General features: G+C 36.5%; 2 protein-coding genes across 3 annotated transcripts; one reads left to right on the top strand and one right to left on the bottom strand.

The window, feature by feature from the left end:
- The first annotated feature begins 472 nt into the window (after window positions 1-472).
- LOC140171340 (glutathione S-transferase 1-like) lies at window positions 473-11,201 on the top strand. 2 transcript variants are annotated; one of them, XR_011861587.1, is made up of 6 exons: window positions 473-800; window positions 5,373-5,465; window positions 7,342-7,454; window positions 7,946-8,047; window positions 9,171-10,551; window positions 10,817-11,201. XR_011861587.1 is itself a non-coding variant. In XM_072194577.1 (5 exons), the coding sequence occupies exons 1-5, from the start codon at window positions 665-667 to the stop codon at window positions 9,333-9,335; spliced, it is 609 nt and encodes a 202-aa protein (XP_072050678.1). In that variant the 5' UTR covers window positions 473-664; the 3' UTR covers window positions 9,336-10,810. The 2 variants fall into 2 exon arrangements, 1 of the variants encoding a protein (XP_072050678.1); XM_072194577.1 differs by lacking the exon at window positions 10,817-11,201 and having other exon boundaries at window positions 9,171-10,810.
- Window positions 11,202-14,024: 2,823 nt separating this feature from the next.
- On the bottom strand, window positions 14,025-23,879 carry LOC140170747 (sulfotransferase 1B1-like). The gene is made up of 6 exons (XM_072193977.1): window positions 23,714-23,879; window positions 20,827-21,083; window positions 17,333-17,459; window positions 16,172-16,266; window positions 15,041-15,230; window positions 14,025-14,795 (listed from the first exon to the last, which is right to left on the bottom strand). Exons 1-6 carry the CDS (start codon window positions 23,877-23,879, stop codon window positions 14,683-14,685), a joined length of 948 nt encoding a protein of 315 aa, XP_072050078.1. The 3' UTR covers window positions 14,025-14,682.
- Window positions 23,880-25,193: the final 1,314 nt, after the last annotated feature.

The following is a 25,193-nucleotide window of genomic DNA, read 5'->3' as shown; positions in this document are numbered from 1 at the left end:
TTTTTAGCATAAGGCCCGAATTGGAAATGCTATAGTTTCCCAGGGAAACAGCAGACGGCAACTATGGCCAGACGCAACATGGGTAGGTTTATTTCACCTTAAGGCATGGATAGCTCAAGTAGAATTTCTAAAAAGTGGACCTTTTTCGATAATACATTCGCTTAATATGCTAAATTTGACTTATTACCCTTAACATTTAACGGAAAACATGAACAAATGGTTCACTTCTTATTTTTGCTTTATAATTTAACCGTCTTCATGTTCTTGGGTACGTTTTCACATTTCTCCTTAAAGGGGGACCCTTTCTCAATAGAGAAGAGGTACGTCACACCCCAACACATGGGTTAGATACTGAGAAACAGCCTTTAGTCTAGTTCTGAAAATGCGAGTTTCCCTTTAAACCACCTGACCTGAATGAATTCGTATGAAAATATCTAACTCCGGTCACACTAACTCGACACCGGATTTTTATATTATTGTTGGACTTGCACTATATTGTTGTGGGTATATCTCAGTGCGTGAATGCACGAATGCACAGTTTGCTAATTCGTGTGCCAGCTTCAGAACGTATAGTGTCAAATTTAGAATATAAAAAACAAAACTGCAAATAAACTGAAAATTGGAAAGAATATCTGGAAAAATTGCATTGTAAATTGCAAACAGAATGCCGCAGTACAAGTTGTTTTACTTCATCAGCAAGGGGCGTGCTGAGTCCATCCGTCTTATGTTTCATATTTCTGAGACAGAATTTGAAGATGTCCGGATCATGCATGTGGATTGGCTGCCGAAATACAAAGCTGGTAAGTATTAGTATATCTTAAATATAAGAATATATTAAATAATAAAGAATTTTGTTGCCGAACCATGGTGAAGTGGATTGGGGGATGGGTTTAATAAAGTGGAGTAATAAAATTAATGAAACATCAAAACAGTTAGATAATTTTTGTGTCCCTTGCAAAATTACAATACTTCAAATTTGACATTTTGTTCTGTTCCCTGTTTTGCCAAATGAGTGAAACGGTGAAAATTTACCTGCCCAGCGACGCTGTACTATATTATCATGTATGATATATGGAGGTGTGTAATATAGCATTATGATGAAAGCTTTCAGAATATTTTCAGCTCTGAAGCCTCTGATTTGTAATTTTACACTGAAAATTACCTTACATTTTGTAAATCGACTAATTACACAATGCAGTTGGCGCAGTTATGCTATACGAATTGCGTGACTAGCTAATGATTCGGTCAATAATCAAGGTCCAATATAATATTTGTTTGTATCGCGTATCGAGCACCAGTGACCCCAATAACGCGCGTTATATAAAAATTAAATTTAACATCCATTATTGTATAAATAGTAACAATTAATTTCACGGTGATGAAATTTCACTTACAAGAAGAGGTAAACAATGATGTACTAAAACAACATGAACATGATTAAGGGATTCTTTCTTGGTTCATTATAATTTATTTGTAAAAATTCATAGTAAACGTTATATAAAATTGTTCTTTCTTCTTCCAAATCAGTAAAAGATATCAAAATACTGTAAGTAAATTTGCAGGTCAAATTAATCTGGTTCGTTGAGCATAAATTACTATAATTGTTAAGGTAAGGTAGTACATTTTGTAGTCACTTAAGGTGACACCTCCTTAAAGTTTTCCAATCAATTTTGTTTTTCAAGTAAAATTCGTAGTTTAACAAAACAACGATTTACAATGAAAGTCACATGGGAGATTATTTAATATGTCTGACACTTTATTTAAACATTTGTCGTGATGTCCTAAGTTCATAGCCATTTACCCGGCTCGTTTTTACAAATGGACTCGAATTCAATATTTATAGTTTTGGGCGATTGCCGGGAAAAGGTGATATATTTCGGATATTAATTTATCTTCAAATTTTGGACAATCAAGTGCCAAGAATGGGACTTTGAATTTATCACACATATATACACACTCCACGCACCCACCCATCCCGTCAAATACACGCCTACCCACCCCACCCGTACCCACCCCAACACTGGCACATCCCATTAAAGGGCAGGTCTATTGCAAAAACGAGTCGAACGAGACAGATTTGGCCTAGAAAAACGGTGACGTCATGAGATGTGCCCGCTTTGAGAAAAGGGACTATCAACGCTCTCAATGGACAGAACGTATACTGTTGTTGTTCACAGAAAATTATTCCAAATTAAGTATTACAAATTTAATGGTTTTTAAACATATGGATAAAATCTTTTGTTATATATTAGACAATTGTGATATTACAATTCATATATATATCAATATCATGAGAAATATTAGGCCTAAAAATAAATACATAATTTGAGCTTAAAATTTCATCTGAGACTATAGCATATAAACCGTGTTAACCCAGCAAACACAAAACGTTTTCGACATCATTCGCAAAAGGTTATAAAAGGTTGTCAGAAAATGTTTAAATGTCGGGTTATATAAAGGGTATATTAAGGGTATAAAACGTTTTCATAACATTTATAAAACATTTTTTGATAATCTACTGCCCAACAAACACAGAATGTTTTACAGAAAACGTTTAAATGTCAGGTTATATAAAGGGTATAATACGTTTTAATAATATTCCAAAAAAATTTTTGATAACTTTATACAAAACATTCTAAACAGAATGTTATTTGGGGTTGAAAAAATATTTTGCGAAAAATATTTGCAATAACGTTTTAAAAACGTTTTCATGACCTTTATATAACCCGACATTTTAATTAAAACGTATTAAATAAAACATTTTAAGAACATTCCCGTGTTTGCTGAGTGCAAATATTTTAACATAATGTTATTTAAGTGTTGACAAAACGTTTGCGAAAATAGTTTACAATAACATTTTTAAAAACATTTAAAAAATATTGTTGTAGTGTGTTTTCATATAAAACGTTTTCATGACCTTTATATAACCCGACATTTTAATGTTATTAAAACGTTTTTACCTAAACCAAAAGCCAAAATATAACTTATTTATAACGTTTTTTAAAACGTTTCTGTGTTTGCTGGGTAAGTCCACAAACTCATGTATCTGATTTCCCTGTTTATTGCAATGCTATATAGTTTCAGTTGGATGAAATATTACAAAGCAAACGCATAGTAACAATACTGTGTGGGCTTTGTTTCCGAAATGAGAGCAATAGTGTGCATATTGTTATGCTGCATTGTTATGGTAAGTGATAGTACAACTCATTGTTGCTAATGTCAAACTTGTCAAAGTATTTGTGATTGTATGATGAGAGCATGATAAAGTGCCCGCTTCATTTACCTACGTCATCAGCCAAACGGGAGGCGAACACGTACGCTTCAAACGGGGGAAGACCACGTACGAGGCTGAACTTTACCCACACAATTTCTCCTTTTTCGGGAGAAATACGCACAAACAAATTGCAACAAGTGTCAACTTGTAATATTTATTCTCTTCGAATAGAGATAAGCTTGTTTTTGCAATGCCCTTTAACACAAGTTTAAGCGACCGCTTATGGGTTAGAATTTCAACCAGCCTATACAGTACACCAATGCACTCTCAGTACATTGGATAAAAATGGATGGGCAGAAAACAGTTGGTTAAAAAATGTCCAACAATGGTTAAGATTCTTGAAGTTGAGCAAAATACAGTTTAATACATGGATGGTCAAACCTGTCAATATGGTATTTACATAGGTTGGGTGAATTCAGGGTTCAAAATTACCAATGTTGGTTAAAAACCTTGGTAAAGAAAATTATTTTCCCGCCAATAAAGTTGGGCAAAGTATGGTTTTGCCCAACCATGGTCATATGGTGTTCCTTTGCGAACTGTGATTGGTCATTTGTGTTGGGCAGAAATGCATTGCAAACAACAAGATCAGGGCCGGATTTACCTTTTTGGAGGCCCTGGGCCAGGCCAAAATTTGGAGGCCCCAAACTCATCGTGAAGAAGGCTTAAAGTGGCCAGGTTTCCCTTTAGGTATAAGATCGACAGTAGCGGCGGGAGCGTTACAATATTTAAAGGGAAACGAGCTTTTTTAAGGACATCTGCGCGCAAAGCCCTCGAAAAAATTCAATTTCAGACTATTTTAGCACAAAGTGAAGGTGAAATTTGCTATATAATGGGCCAGTGCACGATTTTGCAATTTTAACCTTTTTGGGCCCAAAACGTGGTGTTTTTCGGGTTAAAAGGAAGACGCCGGGCAATTTTGGGGCCAACAAAATTTGGGGGCCCTGGGCCCGGGCCCATCTGGCCCAATGGTAAATCCGGCCCTGAACAAGATGACCGATGAGTGGCTTACTGCAAAGCTTGTGGATTGGGGTCTTCAAGATCTATTGGAGACATTTGAAGGTAGGAAAATATATTATGAAGTATATCATTTTATCGGGTATAACACTTAGTTTAGTGTGTGCGAGGCCGAGACTGCGATCAAGTCTTACGATGATTTATCGGCGACAACTACAACCGGTAAGCTTAATTTGTGCATATAGGCTATTGTGTATCATGTTACATATTACAATACATTGCGTGCATACCGTCACTATCATGACCATGTACACAGGGAATATTCCGCTTGCTAGCCCCATGCAAGCACAAGCGGCATTGACTGTTAAGCTTACCGGTTGTGGTGGTAGAGCTGTCGCCGATAAATCATCGTAAGTCTTGATCGCAGTCTCGGCCTCGCACACACTTAAACTAAGTGTTATACCCGATAAAATAATATACTTTCTAATTTAATTTCCTACCTTCAAACGTCTCCAATTGTAGTTCATTGTGTACTCATTTATCCCGAGTGTGCATGAACTAACCAACATATTGGTTAAAATGTAAACAGTGAAATGAACTTCCCATTAATAGTGTTAACCAACTATTGCTTGTATTTTGCCCAACATCATTACCCAACGAGTTGGGTAAAATAATATTTAACCAACCACGAGTTAAACTGTTAACCAACCTTAGTTGGTTAAATTTTAACCAACTGTTGGGCTGTCATGTAGTGAATATATGGTTGGTTAAAATATTAACCAACTTGGTTAAATATTTCTGTTGTGAGTGTGCTGTAGTCGAGGACCTCATCATGTCCGAGGCCAAGGTCAAGGACTACACGTCCAAGGCCATGGACTACATGTCTGAGGACCAAGGACTTCAAAACCTGTCCTCTAAGGAGTCCTCGAGGTCAAGGACATGACAGTACTCGAGGACTACAACACTGCTATCATGAAGCTCCCGTGGCTAAGTGGTTAAGACACAGGTCTCGTAAATATGAGGTCCCAGGTTCGATTCCCAGACGGGATCACTTTTTCTACTTGTCCCCTTTATTATTTGCGACGGCGAACCTTGTGAATATAATTTATTATTTTTATTTATTTGCCATCTTTGTTTGCTACAGAAATGCCTTTTGGTCAAGTTCCAGTTTTAGAGGTCGATGGAGAAAAACTTACACAAGTCAAAGCAGTTGCTCGGTATGTTGCTAAACAAACAGGTATGTTCGACAAGAACTGCTAGCGCTGAAGGTGAAATATTATCATTATTATATTATCAAAATTGTTATTGCTGTTGGTTCCAATTATTATGGTTTGAAACTCACCCGAGATCCATTAAATAATCAGTTATTCTGGTGAAAGATAAAATTCACCCCATAATAGATGACCGATGGATCCCAAAGTTTCACTGGGAAAGACTCGCTGAATACACGAACAGAAATAGACGGATAACATAATATAACTTCACAACAATCTTTAATTCCGCATCATCAAATCAACAAAGTATCACAACAGAGATTACGGATTGAGTACGCTTGCGATCTGTCTCCATCAATAGGTGGTCGCCAAATACGATGATTCGTATTTACAAGGGGGTGACACTAAATTCACGGTTGTTCTATTAGCAACGCAAAATCTATGAAAAATTCAGCTGGTTTACTAGCTAGAAAGTGAGGCCAGTTATCGATCCGTTATAGCTCGTTATGAATAATTCATGTTCGACCCCTTGGATCATGTTAATTGAGTTTGGCAAATAACAACGTTGTTAGTTTTGCGAACTTTGCCTGTTCAATGAGAGTATAGCGCGCCCCCAATACATCTGGGCACAAAACAGGCGAAAACGATCCAGTTTAATGAAATGGCGGACGGGTATTCCCATCAGGCACCAGTGATATGTTTTTTCAAAGAAAGTCTACTAATTTGATATGAAATGACATTTTGCAATAGCAAAGTCAAAATTAGGACTTGCTGTCAATAATATGAAGGAAATATGTGACAGAGGCAAGGGGGGAAATACAAGTAGTATTTAAGTTATAATAACCTTTGATACCCGACCTGACCTTCCATCATGGCGCCTTATTCGTCTTTATGTATTTCTATTATGCTCTCAAGTAAAATAAATAAGTGTATGTGCATGATGTGCAAGCATACTCCAAATATTTACGGTAAATCTGAATAGTGGTCACATGTTAACATATCATGTGTTCGGGAAATCACGTGGCAACATTTTAAGATTTCAGGCTTGTTTACTAGTTAATTGCCATTTGTACTCTTTATTATTTATCTTTGTTAATTAACATATATTTTAAATGCTGATAAATCGTGGTTGGCTACCCATGATATCTGTTAAATTCAATGTTTTATGAATATAATTCTACCACGCAGAGGGGGTCACGCAGCAGAATTTCACATCACCTGACTTAGCTACATTTCGAAGCTCTGCTCTTCAAATTCATGTAAATTTCAAAGTTTATACATTTAATATATTTAATATGATACTAATTTTTTGTTATAACTAACTGGTACACGAAATATACTAGCTTATTACCTATACAGAAAGGTGATTATCAGCCTTCACTCAGCAAATTGACATGCCCGGCATATGCAGCCATTCTCCGTCTGGATAACATGACTGTCGCCCTCAATACGTCTGGGCGCAAATTTAAATAACAATACGCTATTTACATATCAATGCGGCCTCATGCTAATTAAAGCTGCCCCATCCAGGAGTTCATCTATGGTATTTAGCCAGAATCGATGAGAGATAAACCGTGGAGCGATATATTTAAATAGCCTAATTGAAAAAGAGAAAGAAAATAGCGCCATAACACAAAATTCTCAAAGACAGATATCTTATCACATTGGGAATAAAAATCTTCAACATTTGCTAACCTTTTTACAAATTAATGCAAGGATAGAGGATAGGTAATATTTTTAAAACGCAAGTTGTAAACAGTTTCATAGATTAAACAGCGATGTGTAAAAGTTTGACCAACCATTTTAACAATACATTGAATACTAAACATTTATTACAAGTTTATCACGTGTGATTACCATGGTTACTCGTACTCATTAATTACTTTTGAAACTTTTCAGGATTTTATGGAAAAAATGACATCGAATGTGCCAAAATCGATGAGGTTATTGACCTATGTGAGGATTGGCATCGGCCTATCAATGATACATTCCTTGTATCGCCTGAGGAAAAGGTCAGCAGATAAACAATAAACAAACAAACAAACAAAACAAAACAAAAACAGAGCTATAGAGATATAGCCTGTAGTCACCAGCATTATGTGGCTATTTCCTATTTTGTGCACATTGTAAAAAATATTTTACTCAACACTGAGTAAAAAGGTCACAGCTCAACATTTGAGTAAAAAATTACTCAACATTGAGCTCATACTAGGTCACAACTCAACCGTTGAGTAAAATATTACATTTTTACTCATTTGTTGAGTTCTGACCTATATGAGCTCAATGTTGAGTAATTTTTACTCAACCGTTGAGCTGTGACCTTTTTACTCAGTGTTGAGTAAAATATTTTTTACAGTGCACAGTTATAGAAAACGTTATAGCATAATGAATACTTGTTGAACGAGTATTCAACTTCGAATCCGGGCGCCGTCGAATTTGTAGATTATGAATCGGCCCTTACAATCCTAGATTTCATATAATGATTATTATTGACATTTTCCAGGAATATCTACTGAAGAAAATAGGTAAATTATCAAAAGAAATTTGTAACAACTTGTTAGAGATATTGAAGCGAGGGAAGGGGACATATTTTGTCGGCGATAGAGTAAGTATTCTCCAAACTATTTCTTAAAATATTAAATTTTCAGTTTCTTATATGATAGTAAAAAGCATTTACAAATTTGGATTTTGCAGAAAATCCCATTGAACAGTCCTGTACAATGATTTTATAAAGTCGATAATATATTATCGACTTACATCACATGGGCGCAGCCATTTGCGGTTGGCGCCAGGTTATCTGGCATGTGGCTTGAAGCTCTGCGGGTGGTCTTCTTGTAGTTTTCAATGGCAAGAGAGGAACTGTTGTCATTTTTCTGCTTAGAAAATTCTCTCGATAACTTTTTAAATCTCTCGACAAAGATTTTACAAATATTGTTTTGTGCATTGTATGTGAAATTTAGAATCACCCAGTGCTCAGAATTTTTGCCGTAAGCGGTTTATCAAAAGTCATGATTCATTTTCAAAATTCTCCTATTCATTTGTGTGTGAAGCTGAAAATCATACAGCCATCTGACAATGGGTGGTCTGTTAATGGCTGCCTCCATGAGCTCTACTCGATAATATATTATCGACTATATAAAATCATTGTACAGGACTGTTGAAATTGAACAACCAGTTCCAAAGATATGAGCAATCAAAGAGTTTCCAAAACAAGAGGAAACAAAGGAAATATTTCCTTTGTTTGGCTATATCTCAAAATCAATATTTCCGAGTTCCGACTGATTTTGCTTGATCGCATCACATATATCCTTCGTATAGATGAGTTGATCTATGATTGTTGTTTCATGCCAGGCAAAATAACACAGGAGTGTCTATGGCAGACCACATAAATCTCTTAAAAACCCAACTTTTAAAAACCTTTGAAGTTTTGTGTGATATTATGTATATAGCTTGATGCATTTGTAAACAAGTATGATAACATTTTTAGTAGTATTTGCTTTGAAACCAAAGTTAATGAAAAAAAAATCAACTTCTTCCATGTAAACTATAGTGTTTTTGCCTGGCAGTTTTGATCTCAGATCAACAGAGGGCGTATCAAATGTAAACACATGTCAACTCATCTATATAGTTTTAGACCTAGTAGATAATGCTAATATAAATCCGAAATTACGGCACATCCGGTCCACACAAATATTCTGATGAATGCTTATTTTGCTCTCTCCTTTCAGCTGACGCTGGCAGATCTATATGTCTTTGGTGATTTGGAATTCTTGTCGCTTTGGGTTGATAACATGTTGAAAGACTTTCCGAAGCTCGTAGAATTCAGGGACCGTATTGCAGCGGAGCCAAAAGTGGCCGAATGGATGGCGAAGCGTCCAGAATCACAGTACTAACACTATATGCAAAAGGTGGCCTATTGGCTGGCAAAGCGATTGATTGAGTTTCTGAACGCGTGCCTTATGGTTAATTTGGCACCTTCAAACATACAGTCTCAAAAGTTAGGTCTTAATACTAGTAGGCCTAGTAGGAAACTTACACCATGCAACAATGCCCAGAATTTATTTGCTGTATTCTGCATCCCCATTTCTCCAATGAGCACCAGATGAACCAGCCTTCCTTTTCCGCGCTACTAATCAATCAAGGGTCGTAGGGAGTTTGATTGACAATGACGTCAGACGCAAAATAGGGCTTTTTTTTTAAATCAGACTTGGAGTATTACGTATTTAATGTGCGGAGCTTTTCGCATAAAGCCATACATGGTAAAGTATAGTGTCGTAGCATGAGTTCCAAACAACCTCCAATCGCGTTTTGCACTATAGCCTAAGCTGAAATGATTTGCATTTATAAGGAAAAAACACACAAAGAACAACATCAAAATTGTGGTACGATTGGAACAGTGAAACGTACTTGATATCACATTGTCTGACCATAAATGCTTTTTATTTTTCAAAGACAACTAAAGCGATTTCATTTTACCTGGTTTGTAAATCTGTGGTTCAGAACAAATCATCTTTCTCCCACTTTTCAATAAATTGTTATTGTTTCTTGTAAAGGCCTACATGTTCTTTCTAGTTGGATTTCTTTATTACACTATGGGTATAGACCCGAACGCCATGTCTCTACAATAGTGTATTCAACATTGTACTGTACTTTAAAATTTAATCACTTTAGTCCCTGCTTCGACCATATATTTCGTCCAGGAGGATGACACTCACTGAAATGGGTGTTCGGCCAACAATGACCCCCATTTATCACCTCCCGTTCGCCCACTTACCCCTTTCGTGGTCCCTTTTAAATAATTCTGATTGGATTTGTTTATATTAAGCTCTCACCGAATGACCCATTTTGTACTCAATTTCGACTCCTTTTTTGACATTTTGTATTGATACTATTATACATATCCCTAAATTATCTAGTATTGCTGAATTACACCCATTTAGAGGATTCTCATCCAAAGACTTGGGCTTATCACCACATGATCCCCATTTTGATGTCAAATCTAACACCGGAAGACCCCTAGTTTTGAACGACTATTCGCACACCCCCTTCACTTTGAAAGTCGAGTGCCAGCTCCCCCATCCCCGGATTGATCCAGTTCGTGTTACGCAGGTCAGGTGGTGTATGACGTGCAGTCCCTAAATTCAGTAAATTTTCATCGTCATCCGTGTAATTGAATGGGATTATTTTGAAATTTTAAAACGCTTGAAATATCACAAACAAATGGGCCTATGTTAATAAGTAATATAAATACAAGCTAAAACCGTTGGGGTTCGATAATGAACCCCATAAACTAACCAAGTATATTGAAAATACCATACGGCCGGGCGGTTTCACAAGTTGCCGGCTCGATCATGTCATCCACCACCTGACGCAGGTATAGTACTTCGAATATCTCATTCTAAATCATTCTAAATGTATAACTTATATGTATATAAAGACAAAACTTTGTATTAAATCATGAGTAAATGTTAATGTTTTGATGCTAAATAATAGGTATGGTTGAATCTGAATTTGATGTTGGTGCCTTCAAATGCATCAAGTGCACGCCGCGTTGCATCAACCGCACGCCATGTTTCGGTTCTCAACAGTGGTGGGCATGATCTGACATCTCCTGATATGTTTTGTATAGGAATGTTCATGATGTCGAATATACTGCTCTTCATGAGGCACGTGAATTAAATCAAATTCAATTATGCCGTGATTTGACTCAAGTAATGTACAGTGAATATAAATATATTAATCTTGTGGTCATGTAAAACAATAATAAATATCCTATTTAAAAAGTATCAGTCTCACTTTGTTTTATTTAGCTTGAAGTTATTCTCTTTGACATTCTCGCTCATTATTATTCCCCCTGTCCTTTGTGGAACTCCACATTTTGTACCTCTCTGCTGCCTTTTCCCTTTGAGCTATTCCCCATATTTTTCCTTATAATTCGCTATCGTAGACATGACGTCATATTCGTAACCCGGGATTGATAACCCCCGGGCGTTAGCGACTAGATCATGCTTTCGTGAGAACCGTAATGGCGATATCAATGTATGGAATTTATATATCAAATTTGTAAATTACCAGTTATATTTAAGACCTGAAACCTCATGATTTCAGAAGGAAAACGTCTTGCAAAAGCTTACTAGGCAGTGAAACCCATAAGAAATGGTTAAAACTTGATTTTCAAACAGCAGAACATCGACGTGTAACAGCGTAGATAGCGTCGTCATGCAACCGCTTGATCCATCACTACGGAAGTAGTTGTGACCTCGGCAGGAAGTAACGTCGGACTAAGAATCAGAGCGATAGCGAATAATAAACTGTTCGGGTTTACACTCATAAGTACATTGATCATCGAAAACATGGCACCTTCATTAAGGCTTTACTTTGTACCACCAAATCGGCAGGTGAAGCTGCGTCCGGCAAAGGTTTATCATGCCTATAATGATCATGATAAAATGCCTAGTGCCGATTTTGCATAAACAATCGGTACAATATTAGCAAATTCAGTGTTGAAAATCTTGTTTTACTAGAACTTGTAAATGTAATTTCTTCAAATTTGAAAAGAAAACGGGAAAAATTGAGCGAAGTTTCTGGCGAAGTATCTTATTCTCCTACGCAATTTGCAAGCTTTATCAGTATGAACAAAATAACTGAAAAAAAAATGAATGGAAAATAAATTTAAAAAATAGGGTCTTTTGGTGACAGTGATACTGAAATTATGAATTTCGGCCAATTTCAACATCCTCCACTCTTCTTTCCTCTCCTGTCCCCGACTATCTCCTCCCGTCCTCGCCTTTCCTCTTATCCCCTGACCCCTTCTCCAATTTGCAAGCTTTATAATAATTTGATGGTCAAAGACTGAGAAATAAATTTGACCTACATGTGACATTCTGAGGCAGAAGCAATTATCAGATTACCAATCAAAATATTGTTAGGCCAATGAATGGAATCAATCATTAGCTTTGATTGAAGTTGAAGTTTGAAGTTGTGTTGGGCGATATAAATTCCCCGTTTCGTCTCCGTATTCATGTGCCGATTTTTCGCGATTTAACGAACCATTATGCCTTCTTCTTGGAAACACTGTTTAGTTTATTTCGATGCTAAACCTTTTACGAGTAACTCCCGTCTAGGCGAGAGTATACATACAAATCGAGGGTTGAGAACCAGAAAGCTTTAACTCGCTGTTTGGCCATTGTGAGATTTTGGTTATAATCACCAACACCCAAATATTTTTCAAACCATACGTAATCACATCTCAATAGAGCAAATTGCATTGTAGCACAAAGCCTCAACTCTGAGTTAAGGGTTTCTGGCCTTAACTGAATTTGGTTCAAACACAGAGATAAGGCTTTCTGGCCTACACAATTTAGCTATTATATTGCTATTATACATTCCAACGTAACTAAAAGGAATATAAAAGAATACCGGTATCTTAAATACCACTATTCTTAATCATTATTGACATTTGTTATAATGCCCATCCCATCTCTCTTTCATTGGCGATTGGGCCAGACTCCTCCATGTAATGTTTGCTATAGGGGGATCGCTACACCTCCTCTACAGCGAGTCTGTTACCTTCCCAGAATTTAAGAATACCGGTAACCATTTAAACACCTGGGTGGAGAGGAGTAATCGAGATAAAGTGCCTTACTCAAGGGCACCGTGCTCCCTAATAATGAATATGATACAACTATACCTTTATCGGCCGACAAATTTATATGTAATGCCAGCTTACAATTCGTATCGGTGCCACACATCGGAATATGTGGTGGAGGAATGTGAATGGTGTACTGCCCACGTGGCAAGCTAAGCGGCTCAGAACGTGGGACTAGCTACGCGCAGCTTCTTTCTCGTTACGTGCAGCTTATTAACCAATCAGATTCGCGGTTTTAAACACGTGGAGCTGATGTAAACATCCTCTCTCACAAATATTACGTTGTTAAGTTTTGTAAATGAAAATATCTGTAGTATATCAGCAAAAAATGGTATAGGTGCTATTAAAGTAATATCTGAACAGAATGATGATTGTTCTATATTTAGGGGGCTATCATTTTCTTCGGAAGGGGGTCCTAAATATAGGGGGTCATATTGTTTTGGAAAGCAAAATAAGGGGAGGGGTCATAAATTGATAATAACAAAATGTAGGGAGTCATAAGATGTGTTTATTGTATTCAAAAGACTGATTTCAATACAATTTTAGCCTGTCTAGCGGGTAAGGTGTATCGGTGGTGGGAGCCGGGGTCATAACATTTTGATGCCAAAATAGTTAGGGCCGCAATTTTATTGACGCCGACTTTTTGTAAATTTAGGACCCCCCGAAGAAAATGATGACCCATTACCATATTTACATAGTGGCATGTGATATCGCTTTCCCTGCAATATCTTTACACAGCGCTTTACATCAGTAGTAGTTGTTGTTTGACCTTCATATCCCCTGCACGGCTAATACAGAACACGGTGTAAACTTGGAAATACTAAATAAATATGCTTTGTGTCATTTTAGCCAGGCATTAGCGACATGTTCTCTTGACACGTGCTGTGATTTGGCATCCTTACCCGCTCGTTATCTATGCTAATTCTGTAAATTAATTACAAGATAATAATTGTGAAAGAGGATACCTAGCACTATACTACGCGCAGCTAACGACCCAACCACGTGATTAAATTTGACTATTTTGATTGGTCAAACAGCTGCTCGTAACGAGAAAGAAGCTACGCGTAGCAGTTCCACGCTTTTGGGCCCCTTGGCTTGCCATACACGTGACCACATGGGCGTAGACATTACAGCGTCTAGACAGGATGTCTGGAAAAATGACCTTTGGTACAGCGGGGGTCTTATTGTGTATTTCAATTGGAAACGCGGGATGCATGTCCAAATTTCCTAGCAAATTTGTCATTTTTTTGCAACTTTGTAGTATTATTGCAAGAGTTTCCGTCGATAACTTTTTTTCCGTCGACCAAAACTTTCAAAATGTAGTTCTTGAAAACATACTAAAAACAGAATCTCCCAATGTTTAATTAAGTTGCACATTAAATTTTCAGCAATTTTGATGATATTTGTCTAAAAAATTCCTATCTCTTAGCATTGTAGCACATCTACTACTGATCACTTGGTGGTCTTGGTATGGCGGCGCCCATGGGTCACGTGGGCATTCAATTTAGTGCCTTTTATTTAATACCCTATGGTAACTGGTAAAAAGTGAACCATCATCATGTCGATGTTTTTCTTCTGCTCTTGCTTCATGATTATATTTCAAATTCAAAGTCTATTCCGGATCCAGCCATCTTCTCTTTGTAGACCTCGTCGAACAATGCATTCAGATCCCCTGTTATCTTGTCTTTCCAATTGCCTACTTTTCCTACAAAAAATAAACAAACAAATAAACACAAAATGAGTAATGTTAGTACCAAACGATTTTGGGTGACAAATCTTGTTTTTCAAAAGCTAGACTTCCGTGATGGATTCCGGTATAATGCTACCGGCGCTGTTTTCCTAAATGTATACGTTTGGTTGCTTGCTTGCTTGTGTGAATGGCCGCTCTAATCATGCTATATATAAGACCATCGCCCATCGCTTGTCACTAAACTCTAAATATAGCCATACCTTTGTTGAGATATTTAAGTTTGCCAAACGCCCTCGTATGTTTAATGCCCCCTGGATTCTCTTGCTCATGTTTGTCGTATGTTTTCTTCATCTCGCCCAAAGTGGAAAAGTGGACCACCTTTTCGGCAATTTCGTCGGATAATGGCCTACCGAGAAATGTAGCAATTTTCCTCACTTCTCCCAGGAGGTCCTGTAGGAAAGAATTTCTAAAAGACATTATTGTATGGCTGCGACGGATAATAGGCTTTCAATATTTGGTAAAAATACGTTTGAGGTGGAATATCGATATATCAATACTATTGATATATTTAACTTCGATGCATTGATTGATTTTCCTGACAGGTTATAGCAGCCTTGCCTTGCCACAAACCATAGTGAACTGACTGCGTTTTAATTTAAGATATTTTTTCCTAAGTGTGCAAATTAAAATAAACAATGCAGTAAAATAAACAATATTGATAGACAAAGAAGTTCGTGAAGGTGTATTTGTCCAGATAATCGCACCTTTAAGTGCGATTATATCCATAGAGTTATTGCAATTTAGGAACGCATCATTAGATATTATCGGGCGGCTAGGGAATTTTTTGACAAAAAAATTGCCTCACTGATGGGTAAAAAAAATTGCCTCACTGATGAGTAAAAACAAAATTGTCTCACGGCTAAGTAAAAAAAAATCCCTACCCAGCTCTGTATAAAGGTATTGGAAAAAAAAAGACAACTACGCAGCCAAAGGCGGCGAAAACAAATATGCCTCCAAAGGTAGCGAAAAATAAAATCGGCAACTTCGGCAGAAAAAAAAAATTATGCCTGACCCTAACTCCCTAGCCCTCCCCCGATAATATCGAATGGTGCGTCCCTTATGCTCGTGCGATAATGTATTACTCAATATTTAAGTTGACTGGTTCGTTGGTAGCCAAGTGTGTATGAAACCCCTGCTAACCATCAAATTAACGCAATCACATTTTGTTTTTTTGGGTCTTGAAATAATCGGCTCACATGCAGAGCAATTACAAAACAATTCGGCAAAACGATTTGCGTGTTTACTAACTTTTACTAAGAACAAATTTTGGATCCCATGGACCCCCATGGGCTAATTACGTCACTGTTCTCATGTTAAAGAAATTAGCTTACCTTGTGAAGATCTTCATATTTTACAAACAGAAAATTGTCATCATTGAATCGTTTCTCATAGCCTAAGACATGCTGAAACCACGTTCCCATCACAACTGCGTAAAAGAATGACAGGAATTTACCTTTTAAAATGGTTTTATTAGAGAGATATTGGTGAAAAAAACCAATTTCTAAAAGATTAAACACACATCTTCATCAGAAGAAGTCCAATGATGTTGTGTTGGATTTACACTTTTATTGACCATTGGCAACTTTTGGTCGATAAGGGCGGTGAATAAGGTTGGCAATTCCAGTCTTTCCGATTTAGTTCTGGCGATTTCTTCTTGATCTGGATGACCTCTCGCACTAAACGGGGTACTCTCTATTATCCTTGGCTAAAACCTTTATATTATTATTATTATTATTATTATTATTATTATTATTATTATTGTTATTGTTGTTGTTGTTGTTGTTGTTGTTGTTGTTGTTGTTGTTATTGTTATTATTATTATTATTATTATTACGACACGGTGAGATGCTTTCGGTGTACAACCATCTCTTGGGATTGTGAATGAATACACATTCCATGGTGTCAACACGGCCGGTTGAATAAAGTGCTCGATCCCATTAAGTGAGAGCGTATAAAGAACAGACCTTTCAGAATAGGTATAGTCGTTACTCTGAGTTTCATACCAAAAAGGCAATCGTCAGACGACACGATGAAATGCTTTGGATGGACAACCATCTCTTGGGAATGTAAATAATTATACATTCCATGGTGTCAACACAGCCAAAGTCTATCCCAGAATTTGGGCAAAAGTGCTAATTTTTGGACAAAATCCAAAAAAATAGTTTATTACTTTTTAAAAACTAGATAAAAATATCTAGGACCCGTTTTTGTATTTTCCTATGCAAAGTTTCCGGACTATCAAGACTGCCACAAGTCTTAATACATATACAAATTGTTCATCTTATTAGTTAACTTTAATATAAATTATTAAAAATTTAATTTTTCTTAAGATGAATATAAACATGGATTTTAGCGAATCCATATCATAGAACAGTATTGTGCCAAGTCTATCTCGGGCCGTGATGAAGATGAAGTGTATCGATTGCTACACTGGCGTCCTGAATGACATGAGAGTTTAAAAATCTACAATTAATCAAAGTTTCTCATACTACCTGTATCGGTTAGAAGACATACTTTGACGAAGTTGTTAAAGTCTTGCATTTCTGGAGGTAGTAGCGGAAGAGAAAATGCGGCGGAGGAACAGAAAACATCCTTTGGGTTGCGTCCCAGATATACTATCTAAAATACAAAGAGTAAAAACTGAATGATGAGAATTGCACATCGGCAGAAGTAGACTGACAGGAGACTTGGAGACAGGTTTTGAAAAAAAAACACCACTTTATTATCTTCAAATTTCTTTAGAATGTATCAAGGTTCAATCAATCGAATTATAATACATAAATGAGAGAATAAACTTCAAGTTCAAAACACATTATCTTCCTTAATGGGCTTCAAGTCTAGCTTGCAGTCTTTGTTGGCATACTGTAAGCTTTACGGGAAATACTCATAGTTTGTTCGGCTTAAAATTTGCAAAACAACGTATTGATATAGAATGATGTCCACTCAGTTAATCGTATCATTACACTAGTTGAGCGTCACGTAATGTGTAACTGACAAGCGCTTATGTGAATTTACGCGAGCGTAAGTTGGTACTTAATTGATGAAGCGCAGTACAAAAACCGAAAGATTTCCCCCAATTATAACCCGAACAAATTATAATTCACAGATAGGGAACATCCTTATATATTTTAAATCGTCAAGGATGCTTGGATTCGGCTGACGTCAGTAAAGTGTTCGAGCCTGGAAACCTCGCTGATCTGAGCTCAACTTGTGAACGCTTACTTGCAAGCTCCATGTTCTCTTGCGCTATGATTGCGCTACATGTACAGTATATGAGTTCGCTAATGCACCCACACTTTCATGGCTTACCTTCTGCGGTATGGGAACAACTATATAACACGAGCTTTGACCAATTTCTCCAAGTAATGGCTTCCTCATTTACCCTACTTAGCTCAAAAAACTGATTTTCCATCATTTTGACAACTTGGACTAATAAATCCTTTGCTGTCTTAACTGCAGTTTCCGTAACAATTGCTTGAACAAGGCGGGTCAATGTTTTCGGGGTTAGAACCGCAAAGAACTAGTTTCCAGGGTGCACCAGCTTGGAGGTGAGGTTGACTTGAGTGTTCTACGGTTCGCCAGCAGACTACTAGTTTTCGCTTTTCTTGTCTTAACTGCGCATATTTACAGAAGAGTAGCCAGCCTCGTGTTCACTCGGTGCAACACGCATTAAAACATTGCTTTGTAAACATTTCAGCCCGTTCCAGTTTGCACCGTTTGAACCCTCCCCTGGCTACGCCACTGATGTTTGTAGTGTTGTGTGATGCTTGTTTAAGTATAGACGGTAGCCTCTTCTATTGTATGTGGCTTAAGGGAAGGGGTATGAACGTTTGGACAGTATTTATTGTAGGACATTAGAGCACATCAGACATATCGAATTGCATTCTGAATACGAAGAATGTCTTTCTGATATCAAATAATTTTGATTTTTTTGAAATTCGCAACGTAATACACATTTTATGGCAAATCATTAAAAATTGATATTTTGGATATTTAACAGTACTCGAAGTATACTTTATAAATCTGATGATTTATACTTAACGTGTATGTAGGTGGGATGAAAAGCCGACGATCAATTGAAAATTTTGACCTTTTGTATTAAAGATATGGATTTATTTTCCCAAAACACCAAAAAATAATTAGGTCTTTTTGGAAAAAAATCCATATCTTCAATATGAAAGGTCAAAATTTTCAATTGATCGTCGGCTTTTCCTCCCAGCTACATACACTTTAAGAATATATCATTAGATTTATAAAATTCGATACGTCTGAGGTGCTCTCATGTTCCATAAAAAATACTGTCGAAACGCTCAAAACGCTCATTCCAGATCCCTTAAGGAATGGGGTATTAACGTTTAGCGAAGTTTTCACGTATTTTTTGTGGGAGGTGAGAGTACACCAGACCTATCGAATTGCGTTCTGAATACGAGAAAACAATGTCCTTCTGATATCAAATAATTTAGATTTTTTGAAATTCCCGATATAATACAAATTTTATGACAAATTATTAAAATTTGATATTTTTTAAATTTTTGATATTTAACAGTCCTCGAAGTAAACTTTATAAATCTAATGATATATACTGAAAGTGTATGTAGCTGGGATGAAAAGCCGACGATCAATTGAAAATTTTGATCTTTCATATTATTGATATACATTTTTCCCCAAAAGACCTAATTTTACGAGAGGTCAAAATTTTCAATTGATCGTCGGCTTTTTTCCCAGCTACATACACTTTAAGTCCATATCATTAGATTGATTAAGTTTACTTCGAGGACTGTTAAATATCAAAATATAATTTTTTAATCATTTGCCATAAAATGCGTATTATATCGCGAATTTCAAAAAATCAAAATTATTTGATATCAGAAGGACATTCTTCGTATTCAGAATGCAATTCGATATGCCTGATGTGCTCTCGTGTCCCACAAAAAATACTGTCCAAACGTCCATACCCCATCCCTTAAGTGACGAATGAAAAACATAGGGTATAATAAAAAAAAAAGTGCCGGAACATAATTCTCGAAGACTTTTCTCAGAGGATAAGGCCAAGTAAAAAATAAAACATGTTTCACGTCCTGGTTTTTGAAAAAAAGGAGGAGGAGGGGGCTTTTTATTTTCTATTTTTTATCGCAAAATTGGTGTAAATACCAATACTTAGAGCTTTTTTAGCGTATACAATAAATGCCTGGAAAAAGGAGGAGGCCCTTTTTTATTTGTTGTTCTGAGAGTTACACCCCCTCCATGATCACAAAACCTTCCCAAAATGTTTCTTGTATCTTAACAAGGCTATATAGAAAGCATTCCAACTTCCTAGACATATTTTTGAAAAGTTATAACTGAATTTCAAAAAATAAAAATATATTGAGGAAACCTCAAAAAGGAAGCGGGAGGGACGTGAAACATGTTTATTTTTTATTTTGCCTAATACATGTATATGAGTAGGAAGACTTCCGGGTGCCCATAGATTGATTAATTCGTCATCTACCAACTGCGAATGTTTATTTTGTACAAAAATGCCTGATTCATGAATATATTTGTGTGCGGATTTCGCGATCTATAGCGCTTTGATTTGGTAACGCAGTGAACACCGCATGCAATATATACGCTGCATTAAATAAGAACAATGCGGTACATGATTTGTTTGAAATCGATAACCACGTCACGCCCTCAACGAACGCTTGTCGCCAGTGTGTGATTGGCTGCAAGTGGTTGTCGCGTGTTGATATTTGGGACTGTTAATTGTATATTAATCATATGATTAGGGCCTGTGATATTTAGGGGATGTGTTATAGCGGAGACGAACACATTAGGAGGGAGCATGTCCCCTCCGTCTCCCTTGACCGGTTCCGCCGCCAATGTTGAAGAGGTAACATGGCTGTTTTTTCAATCATCAACTTCGGAACATTGACGAATGAGGACGACATTGTATCTAGGGAACGGTTTACATTTATCGTTTATGCGTTCACCAATCAGCTTCTCATACCTTGACCTTCTTTTTCCACGCATCTGGAGGCATAAATCGTTCGTGCATGTGTGTGCCAATAATTCTAGGTGAGTTCCAGCCATCTATTATCTCATATCCTGCTGGTGACGCTGTGATTGCCTCTACGTCTCCTTGCATAGCTGATAAGTCAATGTTAACATTTAACTCTGGTGCTGTTGGCATACGGCTGCGATCAAATTTAGCTGGGTCCCCTTTGTTTACGATTAGATTGACGATCTCAAACATCCAGTGTGTGCCTATATATGTGTAATAATAAAAACATTAACATGATAAGAAGACGTTCATTGTGAACAAATGTGTGGGACTGGGGAGGAGAGGGGAGACTTAGAAAATGTTTCAGTTACTGAAGAGTAAAGGGTTAATACCCGGGGGTGGGCACTCCAACTTTGGAGGTGACGCGTATGTAGGGCTGTTAAGTCCCCCTTTTTCAGCATCGCTGTCACCCAAAGACCCCATATTTTTTACGAACACATGCTCGCTCCGCGCTCTGTCACCCGAAGACCCCCTATTTTTCCATTTGATCTGTCACCCAAAGACCCTTACAAGTTTAATTTGAACAGCAACTTTCATTTATCACTGATTTTGTTACTTATTTTGAAAAAATAAAGAAATTTGAAGCCATTTAGAACTAGAAATTCGATTCTCGAGGTTTTTGTGGCGCTGTTTTGGTTCTCACCCAAAGATTCCATTTAAAAAAAAGGTCATGCTCTCACCCAATGACCCCATATTTTTTAGATTTTGCTCTCACCGAATGCCAAAAATCATGCTCTCACCCAATGACCCCATCATTTTTACATGTTGCTTTCACCGAATGCCCCTTAGTGCGAAAGCGCCAGCCCTACACCTATATCCATTTCAAATTGAAGTGCCCCCGGGAGTTAATAGATACCATGCAATGACTGGTGTTAACTGAAACCGATAACATATAAGACAGATGAATGGATGGAATACAGTACAAAGTTATATGGTGGTAAACCGTGGTAACTAAATAAATGAAACCTCGCAGGTGGAACAGCCACTACACTACATTGGAATTGACTGCAACGCTATGAAAAGCATCTGGGAATAAGGATTATATATGTTATTGCACTTGCATTCTATGGAGAGAAGACGAGTGGCCCAACGATTGGTGAAGCGCCGAGACAGCAAAACAAAGAACGAGCGTATCATGATGCAGTCATGTCTACAGTAGAATTCATCTCGACCTTTGCAGGACTTAAACCCCATAAAGCTATTAAACCAAGATAACACTCATTGAAACAGCTCACCTGATTAAATCGGATCTTCTCTGGTTGTGCACATGTGTCTGTTTTTGCATGTGCGATATCGCAATAAAGCTGGTATTATAGCTTCACCCAGCAAACACAAAAACGTTTTAAAAACGTTTTTAATAAGTTATATTTTGGCTTTTGGTTTAGATAAAAACGTTTTAATAACATTAAAATGTCGGGTTATATAAAGGTCATGAAAACGTTTTAAAACGTTTTGTATGAAAACACACTACAACAATATTTTTAAAATGTTTTTAAAAATGTTATTGTAAACTATTTTTGCAAACATTGTTTGCCAAATATTTTGTCAACACTTAAATAACATTATGTTAAAATATTTGCACCCTGCAAGCACATAAATGTTCTTAAAATATTTTTTCAAAACGTTTTAATAACATTTAAATGTCGGGTTATATAAAGGTCATGAAAACGTTTTTAAAACGTTATTGCAAATATTTTGGGCAAACATTTTTCGCAAAATATTTTTGCAACCCCAAAATAACATTCTGTTTAGAATGTTTTGTATCAAGTTTTCAAAAATGTTTTTGGAATGTTATTAAAACGTTTTTATACCCTTTATATAACCCGACATTTAACGTTTTCTGTAAACATGTTTTGTTTGCTGAGCAGTAGATTATCAAAAAATGATTTTTAATGTTATGAAAACGTTTTATACCCTTAATATACCCTTTATATAACCCGACATTTAAACGTTTTCTGACAACCTTTTGTAACCTTTTGCGAATGATGTCGAAAACGTTTTGTGTTTGCTGGGCAGTTGGGTAACCGATTATAAAGGAAACGGAAGGACACAATGGTATGTGGACCTTTGTTCACGAAATGAGACAATGCCCTGCTTTTTGTTAACCAGTATTCTTGAAAATGAGCAACATAATGATTGTTGACTTAACACAGTTTGGAAATAATTTCTTCATATTTTTGGTGTTATTTGTCGTTTACATATCCTTCCTAAAACACAAAAGTGCGACCCTCTCCAAACACCTAAATTAGCTAAAAATTTAGGACATGTTACAAAACTATATTTTCTAGAATTTCATAGAATAATTTAAATGTAGCTTGTACCGGTTTTTTTTGTGGCATCCTTCAGAAGTGAGCGGTCCGATACCAATATTTTCGGTCAAATCTCCATTCAATTAACACGGGGAGTTGGCTAGCTATGCCTTGCCCTCACTCATATTTTACAAAAGTGCGACCATTTCTGAACATCTAACCTAGCTGTAATTTTAGGTCATGTTAGAGAAATATATTTGCTAGAAGTTTGGAGAATAAATTAAATATTGGCTGGTTATTTTTCACACAGTGATGTTAACTAGGCAAGTGTCCATTCTTCCAACATACATCATTTGTAGAGGTCACGCGTCAATGGTGAGAGCACTGTGTATTGTGTATAGGAAAACGGACAGTAACTGCAGTATGTATTTTGTGTGTGTGTTAAAAAGTGTCAACCGACTCCAAAATTGAGCATATGGCATGAAGTTCCTATAGAATGATTCCTAAACAAAATTTTTAGGTGTACGTGCGAATTAGATACATACAGTGCAAATTAACTGATTTGCATTGCATTTATGCCTTACCGGATTTGGGATAAGTCACTACGAATATGTCGTCTTCCCGTACTTGCCATGTTTTCATGGCATCTAGATTGGAAGCCTTGACTAACGGTGGAAAAGTTATACCATCGTAGACATGAAAACCAGGGAGAAGAGGTGGTCGACGAAAATCACGATTTAATACCGCCATGACTTCACTTATCTCGTTTTAACAATGCTAGATAGACAGTGATAGATATCAACCTGCCTTGACCAGCTAAATCAGTACAGATGAGAGTTCGAAGTTTATTCCTAAAATAGATTCAACAGGTATCGGTGTTCTATATGGCCATGGCAGGTTAATATCTATCTAGCATTGTTAAAACGAGATAAGTCAATCAATCAATCAATCAGATTTATTTATTTCCATCAAAAATTACAACAAAATACAATAATTATACAACACGATGTAAGTACAACACGATGGAGGAGGTACAACGATAAGCGAAGCCTGTAAATGCTGCACCCCCTGTATAATTAAATTACACAAATTAAAACAGAACAAAAACAAAACGAGGATCTGTAGCCAAAAAATTTAAACACAAATATAATGAATCAATCAATTTAAGTATAATATTGTACTATAATCATGAGTATTTAACATTATAGCAAATTACAAACACTGATATAAAGCATAAAAGCAATGATAAACAACTTTGAGATGACATATTAAATGGAGGCAATGATTTAATAGAATGATTAACAGAAATATCACACTATAATAATGAAGCAAAACATGCTTGGATCTACTTGTCATTCAGTAAGGCATGTACTCTTCTCTTAAAGAGAGAAATGTTGGTAGCCTGTCTACTCTCATAAGGTATTTGATTCCAAATTTTTGGACCATTTGAGACAACAGTACTTGTTTTGTGCAGTTGATAATTATGCTTATTTCTAGTATTATAACTGTGAATATCCTTAACGGATTAGGCCATTTTATATCGACTTTCGAAAAGTTTTTTGATACATTCATTGATTTCTCAAAAAGTAAAAACAGAAGTGTAACAAATAACTGTTCAAATGATAGCCGTTCTTGGGGACTACTTGTTATATCACTATGATAGGCCTGACACCAATATAAACACTTGTTTCGGTGACCCAAGTTCATGGTCATTTCTGCTCACGCACTTTTTACAGATGGCCTGGAATTTCATATTTCGGTTTCAGCGATTGCCCGAAAAAGGTGGTATGTTTTTGAAAAGCGTTTCCGCTTGGAATGTAGATAGTTATTGTTGCTATTACTCTTCGCGATTTTAATTTATGCCCTCTTTAGCCGACAATTTTCAATGCATTTTACACAATAGATACGTCGCTTGCATAAATACCACTATTTTTAACAGTATCGTTTTTGTTAACCAACATACCATCAAAAAGAGTTCTTAAGACTTTGATGAAACCATAGATACCAAATCGGATTGCATGTGATGAACAGATTTTACACTAGAATCAAAAGAACCAGCGTAGG

This window comes from Amphiura filiformis, chromosome 15, assembly GCF_039555335.1.
Source record: "Amphiura filiformis chromosome 15, Afil_fr2py, whole genome shotgun sequence".
Lineage (NCBI taxonomy): Eukaryota > Metazoa > Echinodermata > Ophiuroidea > Amphilepidida > Amphiuridae > Amphiura > Amphiura filiformis.
Note: the sequence above shows the minus strand (reverse complement) of the source record. Positions and strands in the feature narration are given on the sequence as shown.

What these genes read in the sequence shown, in the direction of transcription:
- LOC140171340 (XM_072194577.1), top strand. Translation starts at nt 665, where the DNA reads ATGCCGCAGTACAAGTTGTTTTACTTCATCAGCAAGGGGCGTGCTGAG. An exon ending in GCTGCCGAAATACAAAGCTG is followed by an intron (nt 801 to 5,372) that starts GTAAGTATTAGT and finishes TGTTTGCTACAG; the next exon opens with AAATGCCTTTTGGTCAAGTT. An exon ending in GTATGTTGCTAAACAAACAG is followed by an intron (nt 5,466 to 7,341) that starts GTATGTTCGACA and finishes GAAACTTTTCAG; the next exon opens with GATTTTATGGAAAAAATGAC.
- LOC140170747 (XM_072193977.1), bottom strand. Translation starts at nt 23,879, where the DNA reads ATGGCGGTATTAAATCGTGATTTTCGTCGACCACCTCTTCTCCCTGGT. An exon ending in AATATGAAGATCTTCACAAG is followed by an intron (nt 15,231 to 16,171) that starts GTAAGCTAATTT and finishes TCTTTCCTACAG; the next exon opens with GACCTCCTGGGAGAAGTGAG. An exon ending in ACTTAAATATCTCAACAAAG is followed by an intron (nt 14,796 to 15,040) that starts GTATGGCTATAT and finishes TATTTTTTGTAG; the next exon opens with GAAAAGTAGGCAATTGGAAA.